This window comes from Anabrus simplex, chromosome 6, assembly GCF_040414725.1.
Source record: "Anabrus simplex isolate iqAnaSimp1 chromosome 6, ASM4041472v1, whole genome shotgun sequence".
NCBI lineage: Eukaryota > Metazoa > Arthropoda > Insecta > Orthoptera > Tettigoniidae > Anabrus > Anabrus simplex.
In genome coordinates, this window is record NC_090270.1 from 343937227 (window position 1) to 343953347 (window position 16121).

The 16121-nt window shown below is 39.2% G+C and overlaps 1 protein-coding gene across 3 annotated transcripts in view; it reads left to right on the forward strand.

Annotated features, from left to right (window-relative positions):
* Positions 1-16121, forward strand: part of LOC136875361 (dnaJ homolog subfamily C member 11) — a 192990-nt gene that overhangs the window by 527 nt on the left and 176342 nt on the right. For all 3 annotated transcript variants that reach the window (XM_067148907.1, XM_067148908.1, XM_067148909.1), the window contains exon 3: positions 77-209. In XM_067148907.1, coding sequence (XP_067005008.1) covers positions 77-209 — 133 coding nt within the window. The remainder of the gene's footprint in view (positions 1-76; positions 210-16121) is intronic.

Below are 16121 nucleotides of genomic sequence, written 5' to 3' on the forward strand. Positions count from 1 at the left end.
CGATATTTATTGCTAATATTAAATGATATGTTGATTATTTATTTTCTTTAAACTGATTACGTGTTTTTTAATTCAGTTTTAAGTGATCCTCACCAGAGAGCCATTTACGATAGTCTTGGAATCCGAGGATTGGCCACAGAAGGTTGGGAGATTGTACAGCGGACGAAAACTCCTCAGGAAATACGAGAAGAATACGAAAATTTAGCGAGGTTAGTACCGGTGTTCTATTTGGTAAAACTGATGGCACTTCGTCATTCGCGGGTGAAACATAGAAAAATGACGTGAAAAGGTACGTAAAGTAGCGTAGAGATTCGTCATTTATGACTGCCAGTTACCCAACATCCCACCTGTAGAAGAATTCAAGGTAGAAATATAGTAACTGGTACTCAAGGATTATTACATAAAATGTTACTTTATATGCTGCTATTCTCGCCTTAAAATGATCGTGGAAGAGAGATGTGTTCAATACGCTTGCCAGGAACCAACCCGCATGGCCCTAGAAGTACGTTTACTTTTATAACCAAAAATACTGTTTTAGATGCCATACTTCATTGCTTATAATGATGGTTGGTTCACGTATGGAAGAAGATGACGTCATTGGCACCTAGGATGAGGCCAAGATTTTGTAACCAACCATTGCAGAAGAAAAAATTATGAAGCGGACAGGGAAGTTTAAAAGGCTTCGGCGCATACTGTCCACACGACAAGAAAAAAGGTACTTTTTGCAAGTTGCTTTACGTCGCACCGACACGGCATTGATGGAGAGGAAAGGACTAGGAGTGGGAAGGAAGCGGCCTTGGCCTTAATTAAGGTACAGCCCCAGCATTTGCCTGGCGTGAAAATGGGAAACCACAGAAAACCATCTTCAGGGCTGCCAACAGTGGGATTCGAACCCACTATCTCCCGAATACTGGATACTGGCCGCAATTAAGCGACTGCAGCTATCAAGCTCGGTAAAAAGGTAGTTTAGTAGTTGTAACCTATCTTTGCACATCCAGGCCAATCTCTGTCATGAGAACAGTGGCCCCTTTGCGGCCACATTCCCTTTGAGAGGCTCTTTTTCTATCGCTGCAGCGCGCCCTGTCCGCACGGCAAGAAAAAATTATTGCCATATCCAACTAACAACCAACAGTTGGCAGCATTGTCGTTCCCCTCGCCGCTCCCTCTCAGCGCTACTAGTGCGACAGTCAAGTCGCGTGCGCCACCTAGTGGTGGCTCGTGTTACCAAACCGTGAGTACCAGTCACTTTAGTTCTGCCGAATTCAAAATCAAAATAACTTTATTTGCAAATGAGCTGTCTACCTCGGTGGCAAATTGTACACCAAAATACATCATTATCAAGCACTATATTTTAAATTAACAAGAGAAGCAGAGATTTTCCTAAAATACAGTATGATACTATTTACACTAACATTTTTTTCTACACACACAGCTCATCCTTAATAAATTTATATTGTTTACAAAATTGTACGTACAAACATAATCAAGTCTGTGTAAGTTGACGCTCCGCATCCCGAAGTTTGTAACTTTATAAGGAAGTGAAAATAATGCAAATCTTACTTGGAATACCTTTTAGAGGAGAGATGACTTCATTGCGATGTCTAGGAACCCACCATCCCGCCCCGAGAAGTACATTTACTTTTATAACCTAATAAAGAGTAGCACCCGCCATCGTCCATGGCTGAAGTAGCTACTTGCATTCCTGTTGGTCAACATAAACAGAATGCGACGTCATTGCCATCAGTGCTGATAATTAGATTGCTTTACCCACCCCAGCATAATAAAAGCGCCCCTTTCCTTGTCCCTATATCACAGGTCTTGTCCAGATCCTATCCTAAACGTCCGCACGACAAGAACCAGTCCAGAACAATGGTCTTGTCCAGATCCTATCCTAACCGTCCGCACGGCAAGGACCAGTCCAGACCAAATTTGTTTCTACTTCGAAACTTAGAGGCCTAAGGCCTCTTCATGGCTTCGAACTTGGGGGCTTATGCCCCCAGACCTCCTTTGCTTGTCTATATATCACTAGTCTTGTCCAGGTCCTATCCTAACTGTCTGCATGGCAAGAACCAGTCCAGACCAAAGGTCACTACCAATCGAAGCACCCCTTGCTCATTAGTTCCTAAGTAGAGAGGTTGGCAGCATTGAGCACCGCTTGACAACATCCTTCCCGAGAAGGCCGCGAGCGTGTAAACAAACGACAGTCGTTCCGCGTGCAGCTGAATGTAATGAGTATTGGGCTACAAGGTGTCAACTATTGATGTCAACTCATATACAGTATGTGGAATTACTTCAAATAATACTATACAACTGCTATAAAATAAAAATTTACATTGCATTTATTTATTGTTTTTACCCATTTTGGAACCTAAGAAGCATAACGACCTGCTGCGTCTTAACCAGAGCCCCTTTTGCCACCGATTTTCAGAGTTAAGGGCCTTCACAGCTACCGTAGTGGTCCCAGGGTCCTCGAAGTCCCCACTGTACTTCACCCCTGCAGGCAGTCCCCTACTTCGGTTGTCTAATGTCCATACGTATATTCTTATGTATATTAAACAAATTAAAATACAGACTCTCTAAATCTATGTTGCTATTGGCCGACTTCAGTCAGCTGCGATGAAGATAAGTTTTCTGTTGTCTCCAATAGATTTTGCATCTTGTCTGGCTTCAGGGTTGCGACAATCAGTAATAATAGGAAAACTGTGCAGTTTGAATATGTCATGGTGTGTGCTGGATAACCTTAATTTCTGTCGCATTTTAACTGGACTCCAGGGGATGCTAGAGGCCTTTTTGCTACTTTTTGGTCTTTATCTACAGGCTTATGTTCCGAGACCAGTAGTCTTTCCCAGACCATGTTCTAACCTATCCAGACCAGTGGTTTTCTCTCCTTTGATTCTCCAACATTACTAGTGATTTCCTGAGCGCCAGTGAGTAAATTATAAAATAGGTCTGGATATGTTAGTGTTCTCTCTAGGATCATTTTAATGTGTGCACCGACCTTCTGCTTTTACAAACCACCCTGCTAACATAACCTAGATATGTGCTATTTATGTAATATTAATACACATTTAAGTCACTGGGTTATTCAAATTAAATCATTATTGTCAGCATAATTGCATCAATTACATCGGTGTTTAAACGTTTTGACATCACGTAGTGTTGTGAACAATCGGTGTCTGGATTAGCGTGGAATCGCATGCGATCACTCGATTCTGCATCTCAATCAATCAGTCAATACTGATCCGCATTCAGGGCAGTCGCCCAGGTGGCAGATTCCCTATCTGTTGTTTACCTAGCATTTTCCCATATGATTTCAAAGAAATTGGAAATTTATTGAACATCTCCCGTGGTAAGTTATTCCAATCCCTAACTCCCGTTCCTATAAATGAATATTTGCCCCAGTTTGTCCTCTTGAATTCCAACTTTATCTTCATATTGTGATCTTTCCTACTTTTATAAACGCCACTCAAACTTATTCGTCTACTAATGTCATTCCACGCCATCTCTCCGCTGACAGCTCGGAACATACCACTTAATTGAAATAATAACAGTAAGTTATTAGACCACCTAATCAATACAAAGTCTAGTCTTGGATGATTTACATAAATTTGTTAACTAATAGTGGTACATGTTTCACCTTCCCTGAAGGCATCATCAGCCATAGTCTTAACCTTAAATTGAAAATAAGCGTCTAAATAACATGTAATAATGAAATGAATTTTAAAATCTTGAGGAGATTTGAAGTAAAATAACATTAAAAACAACAATGCTGGTTTAAAAATACAATGTGATGAGATATAATAGTGGAAGTATTAACAAAATTAACAATAGAAGGCTGCTAAAATAAGTGCAATGGATAAAACAACAGATTTTTATACAACAAGTAGTAAGATTGCATAAAAATAAAGTTGATAGTCTGGCGGTTATAATTAGACAATGGCGAAAAATTTGAGCATTACTTCAAATTTTGAGATGGTCCATAGAGATCCTATTTGAAACTGTTCAACTTCTATTCTACAACTTCATATCCTCAACGTGTTCTACAACTTCACCATATGCCTGTGACTTTCGTCTTTTATCTTCAAGATTATGATTAACTTCGGATCTCTCAACCAACCTTTGACTTTTATTCTCTCTTCTTTACTTTGATTATATACGATTTTTCGCCATCGTCTAATTATAACCGCCAGACTATCAACTTTATTTTTATGCAATCTTACTACTTGTTGTATAACAATCTGTTGTTTTATCCATTGCACTTACTTTAGCAGCCTTCTAATGTTAATTTTGTTAATACTTCCACTATTATATCTCATCACATTGTATTTTTAAACCATCATTGTTATTTTTAATGTTATTTTACTTCAAATCTTCTCAAGATTTTAAAATTCATTTCATTATTACATGTTATTTAAACGCTTATTTTTAATTTAAGGTTAAGACTATGGCTGATGATGCCTTCAGGGAAGGCGAAACATGTACCACTATTAGTTAACAAATTTATGTAAATCATCCAAGACTAGACTTTGTATTGATTAGGTGGTCTAATAACTTACTGTTATTATTTCAATCAAATATCATCAATACGGACCAAAAATGATATTTATTACATGTAATTATTACATGTAACATACCACTTAGTCGAGCAGCTCTCCTTCTTTATCTCAATTCTTCCCAGCCCAAACTTTGCAACATTTTTGTAACGCTACTCTTTTGTCGGAAATCACCCAGAACAAATCGAGCTGCTTTTCTTTGGCTTTTTTCCAGTTCTTGAATCAGGTAATCCTGGTAAGGGTCCCATACACTGGAACCATACTCTAGTTGGGGCCTTACCAGAGACTTATATGCCCTCTCCTTTACATCCTTACTACAACCCCTAAACACCCTCATAACCATGTGCAGAGATCTGTACCCTTTATTTACAATCCCATTTTTGTGATTACCCCAATGAAGATCTTTCTTATATTAACACCTAGATACAGTACTTACAATGATCCCCAAAAGGAACTTTCGCCCCATCAATGCAGTAATTAAAACTGAGAGGACTTCTCCTATTTGTGAAACTCACAACCTGACTTTTAACACTGTTTATCAACATACCATTGCCTGCTGTCCATCTTACAACATTTTTGAGGTCACGTTGCAGTTGCTCACAATCTTGTAACTTATTAATTACTCTATAGAGAATAATATCATCCGCAAAAAGCCTTACCTCTGATTGCACTCCTTTACTCATATCATTTATATGTATAACAAAACATAAAGGTCAGTACTGCCTTGAGGAATTCCCCTCTTAATTATTACAGGGTCAGATAAAGCTTCACCTGCTGTAATTCTCTGAGATATATTTTCTTGAAATATAGCAACCCATTGTCACTCTTTTGTCTAGTCCAATTGCACTCATTTTTGCCAGTAGTCTCCCATGATCCACCCTATCAAATGCTTTAGACAGGTCAATCGCGATACAGTCCATTTGACCTCCTGAATCCAAGATATCTGCTATATCTTGCTGGAATCCTACAAGTCGAGCTTCAGTGGAATAACCTTTCCTAAAACCGAACTACCTTCTATCAAACCAATTATTAATTTCACAAACATGTCTAATATATTCCGAAAGAATGCCTTCCCAAAGCTTACATGCAACGCATGTCAAACTTACTGGCCTGTAATTTTCAGCCTTATATCTATCACCCTTTCCTTTATACACAGGGGCTACTACAGCAACTTTCCATTCATCAGGTATAGCTCCTCCGACCAAACAATAATCAAATAAGTACTTCAGATACGGTACTATATCCCAACCCATTGTCTTTAGTATATCCCCAGAAATCTGATCAATTCCAGCCCCTTTTCTAGTTTTTGTCTTTTGTATGTTATTGTAAATGTCATTGTTATCACATGTAGATTTTAATACTTCTTTAGCCTTAGTCTCCTCCTCTATCTGGACATTATCCTTGTAACCAACAATCTTTACATACTGCTGACTGAATACTTCTGCCTTTTGAAGATCCTCACGTGCACACTCCCCTTGTTCATTAATTATTCTCGTCACTAATACATATGGCACTCCATAGTAAGCAAGTGGTAAGTCTCGGCGTTACACGATTATGAATGAGCAGTAGAATACCAGAAGTTATGTCTTATTTGTGATAACAATAAAATAGTTAATTTTGCAGGTAATATTGATAGAAATATAGAGTTCGCCCGCAAGGATTATCACATAATATGTTAGTTTCAAAGCTGCTATTCTTACGTAGAAATTATTCTGGAGGAGAGATGTATTCATTATGCCTGCCAGGGACCAACCCCCCTGCCCCTAGAAGTATATTTACTTCTACGATGTAAAGTAATGGTCCATGCGCTAATATCCATTGCTTCTGCCAAGGATCATGGACATTGGCAGAGATATTGAAGATTAAGACTTCATTCCCACCAATGAAGAGACAGAGATTTCATTATAAACCACTGCAGAAGAAAAAATGGTAGAGAGGCCCGCGAAGTTCGAAAGTGTCATGGTGTCGGACGATAACCTTACACTTTCTCAATTCCTCCTGTAATCTTGGGGCTTACGGCAAAGAAAAACAGGTCATTTAGCAGCTGTAACGTATTTTTGCACGTCCAGGCCAATCTCTGTCATCAGAACATTGGCCCCCATGGGGCCACACTCCTTTCGAGAGACTTTTTTCTATCGCCGCGGCGCATACTATCCCCGCCTGGTTACTCAATCCTGCCACCCGGCTGACGAAAATTTCTGGGGAGAACACTGGTTAGGTTATGGTGTGGAGAAGACTACTGCCTCCCCACAAGGTTAGCAAAGGGCCCCTAGCATCTCATAGAGTCCATCTAAATAGCAACAAAAATTCAAAGTGGCAGTAAGGTTATCTGTCACATGCCATGACAAATTCAAACTGCATGGTTTTCTTATCTTAACTGATTGTGGCAGCCCTGATGGCAAACATGATGTGAACTCTATCAGAGGCATTAGGAAACTTGTCTTCATCACAGCTGGCACAAACAGGCCAATAACACAGAAAAATGATCTCATTTCTCAGATTTATAGTGTCTCCATTTTAATTCTTTTCTATAAATAAGAGTACTTCTAGTGGCAGGTTGTTGAGTCTCTGGCAAGCATAAAGGAAGGATCTCTTCTCTATGCTACTTACGGTACCATTTGACATAATTTTTCTATGCTTTATCGCTTGTGTTTGATCAATGGAAGTGCCACTGTCTATTTTGCTGTTTAGACATTCAGCATTGTATTAACCATAAGTATGCAAAGTAGAGTTGATCTAGTTCAGTGTGTTATGATTATGGTACTTAATTTGCTATGGTACTAATTTCACCACCTGCGTGCTCAGTATATTGTGATTATTTTTCTACTTTAATAGAATAATGATTTGTTAAAACCTTGTATAATACAATCTCAGTTTTTAACGAACTTGAGCTCTTATACAATCATTCGGGTATAGTCACCAATGTTCATAACTAACTGATTTGGCAATGAACGTGTAACACATTAAATGAAAAGATTCATCTTCTTCTTTCCTTGCTTTTTGTGCATATTTAATGAGGCACAGCAGAAGTTCAGTATTGTTTCCATGCAGAGTGCACTGTACTGGGTATGGAGGACAAAGCTTGGTTGTTGTTAACATCTGTGTCACTTGTTCAGGTTAATACCGGGAGAGAGGGTAGAGGATATAATTTGCATATATTCAATCAATCAGTCAATACTGATCTGCATTTACCCCCTGCGGGTGGGGGACGCACATGTAGAATACACCCGCGGTATCCCCTGCCTGTCGTAAGAGGCGACTAAAAGGGGCGACCAAGGGCTGACTGAATTAGAACCATGAAACTAATTTTGAATCGTACCATCACGCGGGGAACACCATAGGTTGCCTGTACTTGCGAGTAGTACCACTGTATTAGGTATGAAATAAGTTTGTGATTAGTAGCAGCTGGAGGGGGTTCTCCTGTGGGTTTCCAGTACCCGTGCGTCGTACCCATGTGAGCAACACCGCGGGTCTGGGCGTTGCCTGTGAGTTGTACCACTGTATGAGCGACACCGTGGGTCTGCGTTGGCTGTGATTGGTACCCACTCTGTGAGGAACACCACGGGATGTGTGGTTAGTACACCTAGGTGAGGAACCTTATCGGCCTGCGTTGGCTATGAGTGGCGCCATTGTGTGAGAAACACCATAGGTCTGCGTTCCCTGTACGAAGTGCAAACCTTGTGAGTAGTACCTTCTTGTGTGGAACACCGTGAGTCTTCGCTGCTTTTGATTAGTACCCCGACATGACTAATACCATGGTTCTACTTTACTCGCGACATGTACCATTCTGTGGGGCCTTAGACATGGATTTTGCACCCCTTTAGACATCAAGCATCCTTGTGCTTTATAAGTGGTCCCTTGGTCAGTAATACTATTATTTTCGATCTTTTTTTAAAGTCTGATCCACTGTTTTGTTTGTTTGTTTGGTTGGTTGGTTGGTTGGTTGGTTGGTTGGTTGGTTGGTTGCTTGCTTTTTGTTGGGTTCATGTCCATCAAATCATTGTTCATGACAATTTCTATTTTATTTTGGTCAGTGGATGTATTTGACCTTTTTGTTATTTCATTTCGTACCATTAGGGGCCGATGACCTCGATGTTAGGCCCCTTTAAACAACAAGCATCATCATCATCTGATCTGCATTTAGGGCAGTCACCCAGGTGGCAGATTCCCTATCTGTTGCTTTCCTAGCCTTTTCCTAAATGATTTCAAAGAAATTGGAAATTTATTGAACATCTCCCTTGGTAAGTTATTCCAATCCCTAACTCCCCTTCCTATAAATGAATATTTGCCCCAGTTTGTCCTCTTGAATTCCAACTTTATCTCCATATTGTGATCTTTCCTACTTTTATAAACGCCATTCAAACTTATTCGTCTACTAATGTCATTCCATGCCACCTCTCCGCTGACAGCTCGGAACATACCATTAGTCGAGCAGCTCTTCTTCTTTCTCTCAATTCTTCCCAACCCAAACATTGCAACATTTTTGTAACGCTACTCTTTTGTCGGAAATCTCCCAGAACAAATCGAGCTGCTTTTTTTTTGATTTTTTCCAGTTCTTGAATCAGGTAATCCTGGTGAGGGTCCCATACACTGGAACCATACTCTAGTTGGGGCCTTACCAGAGACTTATATGCCCTCTCCTTTACATCCTTACTACAACCCCTAAACACCCTCATAACCATATGCAGAGATCTGTACCCTTTATTTACAATCCCATTTATGTGATTACCCCAATGAAGATCTTTCCTTATATTAACACCTAGATACTTACAATGATCCCCAAAAGGAACTTTCACCCCATCAACGCAGTAATTAAAACTGAGAGGACTTTTCCTATTTGTGAAACTCACAACCTGACTTTTAACCCTGTTTATCAACATACCATTGCCTGCTGTCCATCTCACCACATTTTCGAGGTCACGTTGCAGTTGCTCACAATCTTGTAACTTATTTATCACTCTATAGAGAATAACATCATCCGCAAAAAGCCTTACCTCCAATTCCACTCCTTTACTCATATCATTTATATATATAAGAAAACATAAAGGTCCGGTAATACTGCCTTGAGGAATTCCCCTCTTAATTATTACAGGGTCAGATAAAGCTTCACCTACTCTAATTCTCTGAGATCTATTTTCTAGAAATATAGCAACCCATTCAGTCACTCTTTTGTCTAGTCCAATTGCACTCATTTTTGCCAGTAGTCTCCCATGATCCACCCTATCAAATGCTTTAGACAGGTCAATCGCGATACAGTCCATTTGACCTCCAGAATCCAAGATATCTGCTATATCTTGCTGGAATCCTACAAGTTGCTCTATTGCTCTGTTGGTGTGCACATCCTAGCTTGTGACCAAAAACCATTGGTCTAATATGTCAGGGTTGCTTAGGAAAGAGCCTTGTGAAGGGAGCGGAGTCACTGTTTTGTGACAGACCCTTCGTCTAATTATAATAATAGCACTGTACAGTCATTCATAAGTATTGCTCAAGACTTTTTATTGTTTGACAGTTTATATTGAAATATATCTGTGTTGAATTCTAGAAGTGACGCCATGCTGAACATGTAAGCCAATAGCAGTGTTCCTTCACCTGCTTACTTTCGAAATTGTCTGTAGTTTAATATTTTATTCTTATTGTTTACGATTTATTTTACATTGCACTGGCACAGATAGATCTTATGGTGATGATGCGGTGGGAAAGGGCTACAAATATAAATTATTATGGCCTTAATTAAGGTATACATATTTTTACAGGCCAATATATTTATCATGTGTGAAAATGGGAAACCATCTTCAAGGCTGCTGAGAATGGGTTCGAACCCACTATCTCCCAAATGTAAGCTGATAGATACATGACCCCCAAACCGTGTGGCCACTTTCTTGGGTATTTAACTTCTACTTCAGGCACTCTCCAACTAAATAAGCCTGACACAATACCCTATAATCCCGAATACCACCTGCCACCGAATATGATCCGCACCCTAAATTTGAGACGGCAAAATACGGAAAAAAATAAATAATCAAGTAACTTACATACCTATTTAATTTTCTTCAAATATACCATCCACCGAGCTCGATAGCTGCAGTCGCTTAATTGCGGCCAGTATCCAGTATTCGGGAGTTAGTGGGTTTGAACTCCATTGTCGGCAGCCCTGAAGATGGTTTTCTGTGGTTTCCCATTTTTACACCAGGCAGATGCCAGGCCTGTACCTTAATTAAGGCCACGGCCGCTTCCTTCCCACTCCTAGTCATTTCCTGTCCCATCGTCGCGATAAGACCTATCTGTGTCAATAAGACATAAAGCAACTTGCAAAAAAAAACCATGGCACTACAGCCCTTGAAGGGCCTTGGCCTACCAAGCGACCGCCGCTGCTCATCCCGGATGCCTGCAGATTATGAGGTGTCGTGTGGTCAGTACAACGAATTCTCTCGGCCATTATACTTGGCTTTCTAGATCGGGGCCGCTATCTTACCGGCAGATAGCTCCTCGATTCTAATCATGTAGGCTGAGTAAACCTCGAACCAGCTCTCAGGTCCAGGTAAAAATCCCTGACCTGGCCGGGAATCGAACCCAGGGCCTCCGGGTAAGAGGCAAGCACGCTACCCCTCCACCACAGGGCCGGCTCTTCAAATATACCACAAATATAAATTCAAACAGCTTACCATTAATAAAATTATCACAAAAATTGTAAAAAAATCTGTCCAATACTTAGATCATAAATAGTCGTCCTCATTACTGTCCACTGAATTTGAAATTCCACATTTCTTAAAGGTTTTGGACACTAGATCATTGGGAATGCGTGCCCATGCAGTCTTGATCCATCTGCATATTAGTCCCACTTCAGGCCTCTTGACTCGTCCCGTGATCGCCATCAGACATCCATTCGTTGTACAACTGTTTCATTGCAGTTTTGAAAGGCTGGCTCATGTGCACATCCAACGACTATAGAATAGAAGTGAGTCCTCCGGGAATTGTTGTAAGATCGGTTTTTCCTTTCCTCATCATATCTTTTACACCGTCAGTTGTATGTCCTCGGTAACTGTCCAACACAAGCATGTTTCATTTTTGTAATAAAGCTCCCGGGCGACGTTGCCAACGCACTTCACCACGCCCTCAACTGACGCACTCTCTATCCAGCCGGGTTCATGTGTTCTAACAATAACACTGGACGGCAAGTTTCCTTTCGGAAGTGTTTTCCTTTTCAGAACCACATGTGGTGGGAGTTTGGTTCCATCTGCTAATACGCTTTTCGTTACCACCTATTCTGATGGTTACACTTTTAGAACCCTTCGTATCCACTGTACTTTCCAATGGCATTTCAAATTAGACAGGTGTCTGGTCAGCATTCCCAATTTGCGACAGCAAATAAGAATTTTGCTTCCTCAAATGGATAATGTGACGCTGAAAGGCCGTTAATTTTTCTTATTTCCCCAGGGAGATGTTGTGAAATAGACATACGTCTCCAAATGCACAATCCTTTTCTCCGATAAATGTTTCGAATCCATCCGCGGCTTGCAGTAAAACCCTGTGTTTTGAGTTCTTTTGAGATCTCTAGTGCTTTCAATTGACACATTTTTCTAGAAGCACCATATCCTAACTCACATTTTTCTATCACAAATTTGTGGAGTCGTTCTTCAATTTCCGGAAACACTGCACTCCGTTCGTGGAACAATCTGCGATCGCCGTTACTTTTTAGAAATATTTCCTTCTTCTTCCGCCAATCACGAATACACGATTCATCAATATCATACTTTCTGCCAACGGCATGATTTCTATATATTTCAGCTTCACTTACAACTTTAAGTTTCTCACGCACAGTAAATGACGGCAGGCGCCATTTTGAATCCATCGCTTACTATCGAGACAGAACTTTCACGGGACAGATATGGAACTCGAATGTGAATGAGGTAGACTTCCGTAACCAACAGTCTCGACTCTTGCAAAGTACGATATTGCGTGAAATCAGCTATTCGCGCACCCAGCATGCCAGCAACAGTTGTGAAACAAATGACGATCGAGCATCCTCAGCAGCTGCTTTCATATTTACCAGATATTTACCCATATTCTTTGATTTACCATATTTCATTACCTTACCTTTTGCGTTTGCATACCACTGTAACCTTATTGAGAAAAATCAATCTTGTTTTCTAGAATGCAACTAAACCAATAAGACCTCAATGCCCGTCTACATGTGGTATATTGAGTACAGTAACAGTATTCAAATCTATTTCAATACTCCATGTAAATGTAGTAAATATTTACAAGACTGAATGGCTTGAATACGACCCGCACCCAGGATTTAGAACCAATATTTTGGGGAAAAAGTGCGGGTGGTCCTGGAACGTACCAGAACAGAGTCTGGAACCTATCTGGAAATTGCAGAACGCAATGTGAAACCTTTTCCCTTGGCTGATTCCAGAGAATAGTCCACCCAAGTAGGAAAAAGTAAAGTTTAAAATAAAACTCAACAATTTGTTTCTATGATAGATAACATTTTTTATTAATTTTATGATATGTATTAAGTCATTGATGTCTTTCAGTTTTTAATTGTATGCTTAATTGAACCTCTATGCAGAGGGTAAATTCATTTGATATTTCTCAATAGTTTTAGGAATTCCTGTTTATTATGATGAAAAGTTATGAAAATAATTATAGTAAATATTAATTCTAATGCTCTTTCTCTTCGCAGTAAAGTACTTACTTAGGTTATTAACAGTTCATATAAGGTGTAATAAAGCGACAAATTTATGGCTGCAAGCCGTGTAAACATGCATTGCAAAAGGTTTAAAAGTTTCTGTAGACAAAAAGTGCATGGCTCAATTTGAATAAAACTTAGTATGCAAAGCCAGTACTGCACACCATTTCAAGCTGCTATATCATTTGTTTAAAATTTCAAATGGATTCGTACGAAGCTGATAGTAAAATACATCGCGTATTTACGGTGTTCTTGCGAGCAGGCGACCGGGAAGTTCCCCGCTGCCGCGACACGCTGCCAACAGGATTCAGTTTCTGCGTCACACGCATTTGTAAAAGACGTATTTTAGAATAGCAGTCGGTGTTCACACTGAGGTGATATTTAATAATGCCGCTTACTCACAAGGAACGTTGTGAACGGTATTGCGAGAAGAAAGGTGACACCTGTCCAGTACGAGAATCAGTGAAGAAATACAGAGCTCGGAAAAAACTTCAGGACTTATCAACAGTTAGTTCCTGTTCAAGTCCAACAAAACCATCAACATCGATTGCAGAGCCGAGTATGCCAACGTCTGGTTATAAGTGCAAACAAACATTGGGAAAAGCTGTAAAGTGTTCGGAGCACGCTTTACCAGTGAGTCAGTGGAAGGAACGACAAGTTGTTTCTGCGCTGAGTGTAAAATTTGGTAAGTTCATCTACCCTCGGCAAGCGCAGAAAATCTTCACTTCCAAATCAAGAAGTTGTTATATTTCTCAATCCAGATGATATCAGTTGACCATCTCCTTGAGCAAGAGATTTTATCTCCATAAAGGACAGTTCTGGAGGAAACTAAAAACAAAAAAACAAAAAAAAGAAGTCATGTGCGCCACGATGCAAGACACATACATGGTTTTTAAACTAAAGAATACCCACATCACACAATCGGTCGGTCTTAATTTTGTGGACTTTTGCGGACATGATATTCATTATGTGGAGCCATTCAGTAATATATAGTTCAGGCAAGAAAATATTATTCTGAAACTACTACCACAAACTCTCTACATCCAGACTACACAATTGAAGCAGATGACAAAAATCCCCCCTCCCCCCATGATACAGCTTATGAAGTGAGCGACTTCGTACTTGGAAAATACAGTGGAAAGAAACATTCAAAATATTACGTTTGTACCATAACTGAAAGTAATGGTGATATTTATTTTGTAATCAATTTTTGCAAGTGCAACGATGAAGCTGAACTGTTTTGTGAACCACTGACAAAAGAAGAGTGCTTTTTAAATGTAAGTGAAATCGAAATTTACCGGTGACTCGTTTTACTTGAAGGAAATGGTATTTTGATGAGTCTATACCAGAAGCATAATGAACAAAAATATTTTTCATTTTATTATATTTTTTCTTACCAAGCTTTCATTCGAACTGTAGGCTACTTAAGCATTGAACATTCAGTTGTTTTTAAATATTTTAGTTCATTTCACATTCACTGTTATTAGTGTTAAATAAATGTGTGACAATTCTTAAAAACACTTTATTAAATAGGCCACATGTCAGTACCAGTATCTGTAGTTATATACCTTATTATTATTATTATTATTATTATTATTATTATTATTATTATTATTATTATTATTATTATTATTATTATTATTTTATTAGTAGTAGGAGTGGAGGTAGTAGTAGTAGTGAAGCTTGTAGTTTTATGTGACCAATAATCTCAGTATCATAAGCCACAGAACCTCATTTTTTACCCGAAATCCGAACCACCGGACGCGACTTTCACCTCAGAAGTCACACATGCATTAACTGGAACTCGAACTTGGTCCGTCTTGATGGTTCCAAGCAGCTTGACCGCTGCGCCATAACACCCCTTCTTTATTATTACTTACTGCAATATTAAATATACATTATATCATTTAGTGATTGTATTTGATGCGGTGTTTAGGATATATTAGCCCCTTGTGCCATGTCACCATAACACTGATCCGAGTGTGTAATCCCACAACGGTGTCAAGTAAACATGCGACGATCGCCTTTAACTATATTATGCAGACATTATGCAAATTACACTTTTTTTTTTTTGCAAAATGTACCTTTGTTCTTCTTGTAAACAATATCTTGACATTATCAATAAAAGTTGCCACAATTCACAGAATTTAGAAAAAAACGTAAAGGTATGTAAAGTTAAAGGTCCATTCCATGTAAACACCGATCGCCATGTTTAAAATTTTATAAAATCGCACACATCAGGTTCATAACAATGAAATTTGTGGAGATTGTTAAGTATCATCTAGACATTATTATGCATGAATCTCAATTTGTTCAGATGGTGAGTTTCATATATATATGTTAAAAAGAAATGTACAAATGTAAATACGTGACGCCTGGAATTGCCCCCTTTTAAATCGACTGAAGTTTCTTTGTTTTATGACATTTTAATGTTTTAAATCTCCCACTTCCGTCGATTGTAGTTCTCCTTACACTGCTTCATCAATCTCTGAAATGTGTGATATTGAAGATTACTTCAAACTTTCAAATGTGGTAGAACTTTTTATTTATAAATTGACAACAAAATTACTAGCCATTTTCAGTGGTGTTATTTTTGTATAGTTTCTTTCTTTCTTTTTGTTTAACCCCTTAAAGTGATAAACTTTGCTCTCTTAAATAATAGGCGCTTTCCTGCTATGTCCACATTTGAAAATCACTTATCTTATTCATCAGAATTCCAGGGCTCCGTACATGAAATTCTTTTGTTATGTCAAGCTCGGATATACACTTGCCCAGTTCCAACGTTCAGGTTAGGTTTCCAGATCTTCACTATTTCCCTCGTCATCCTCCTCAGGCTCATCATCAGAATTATTTTGATCCCTAACCTCGTCATC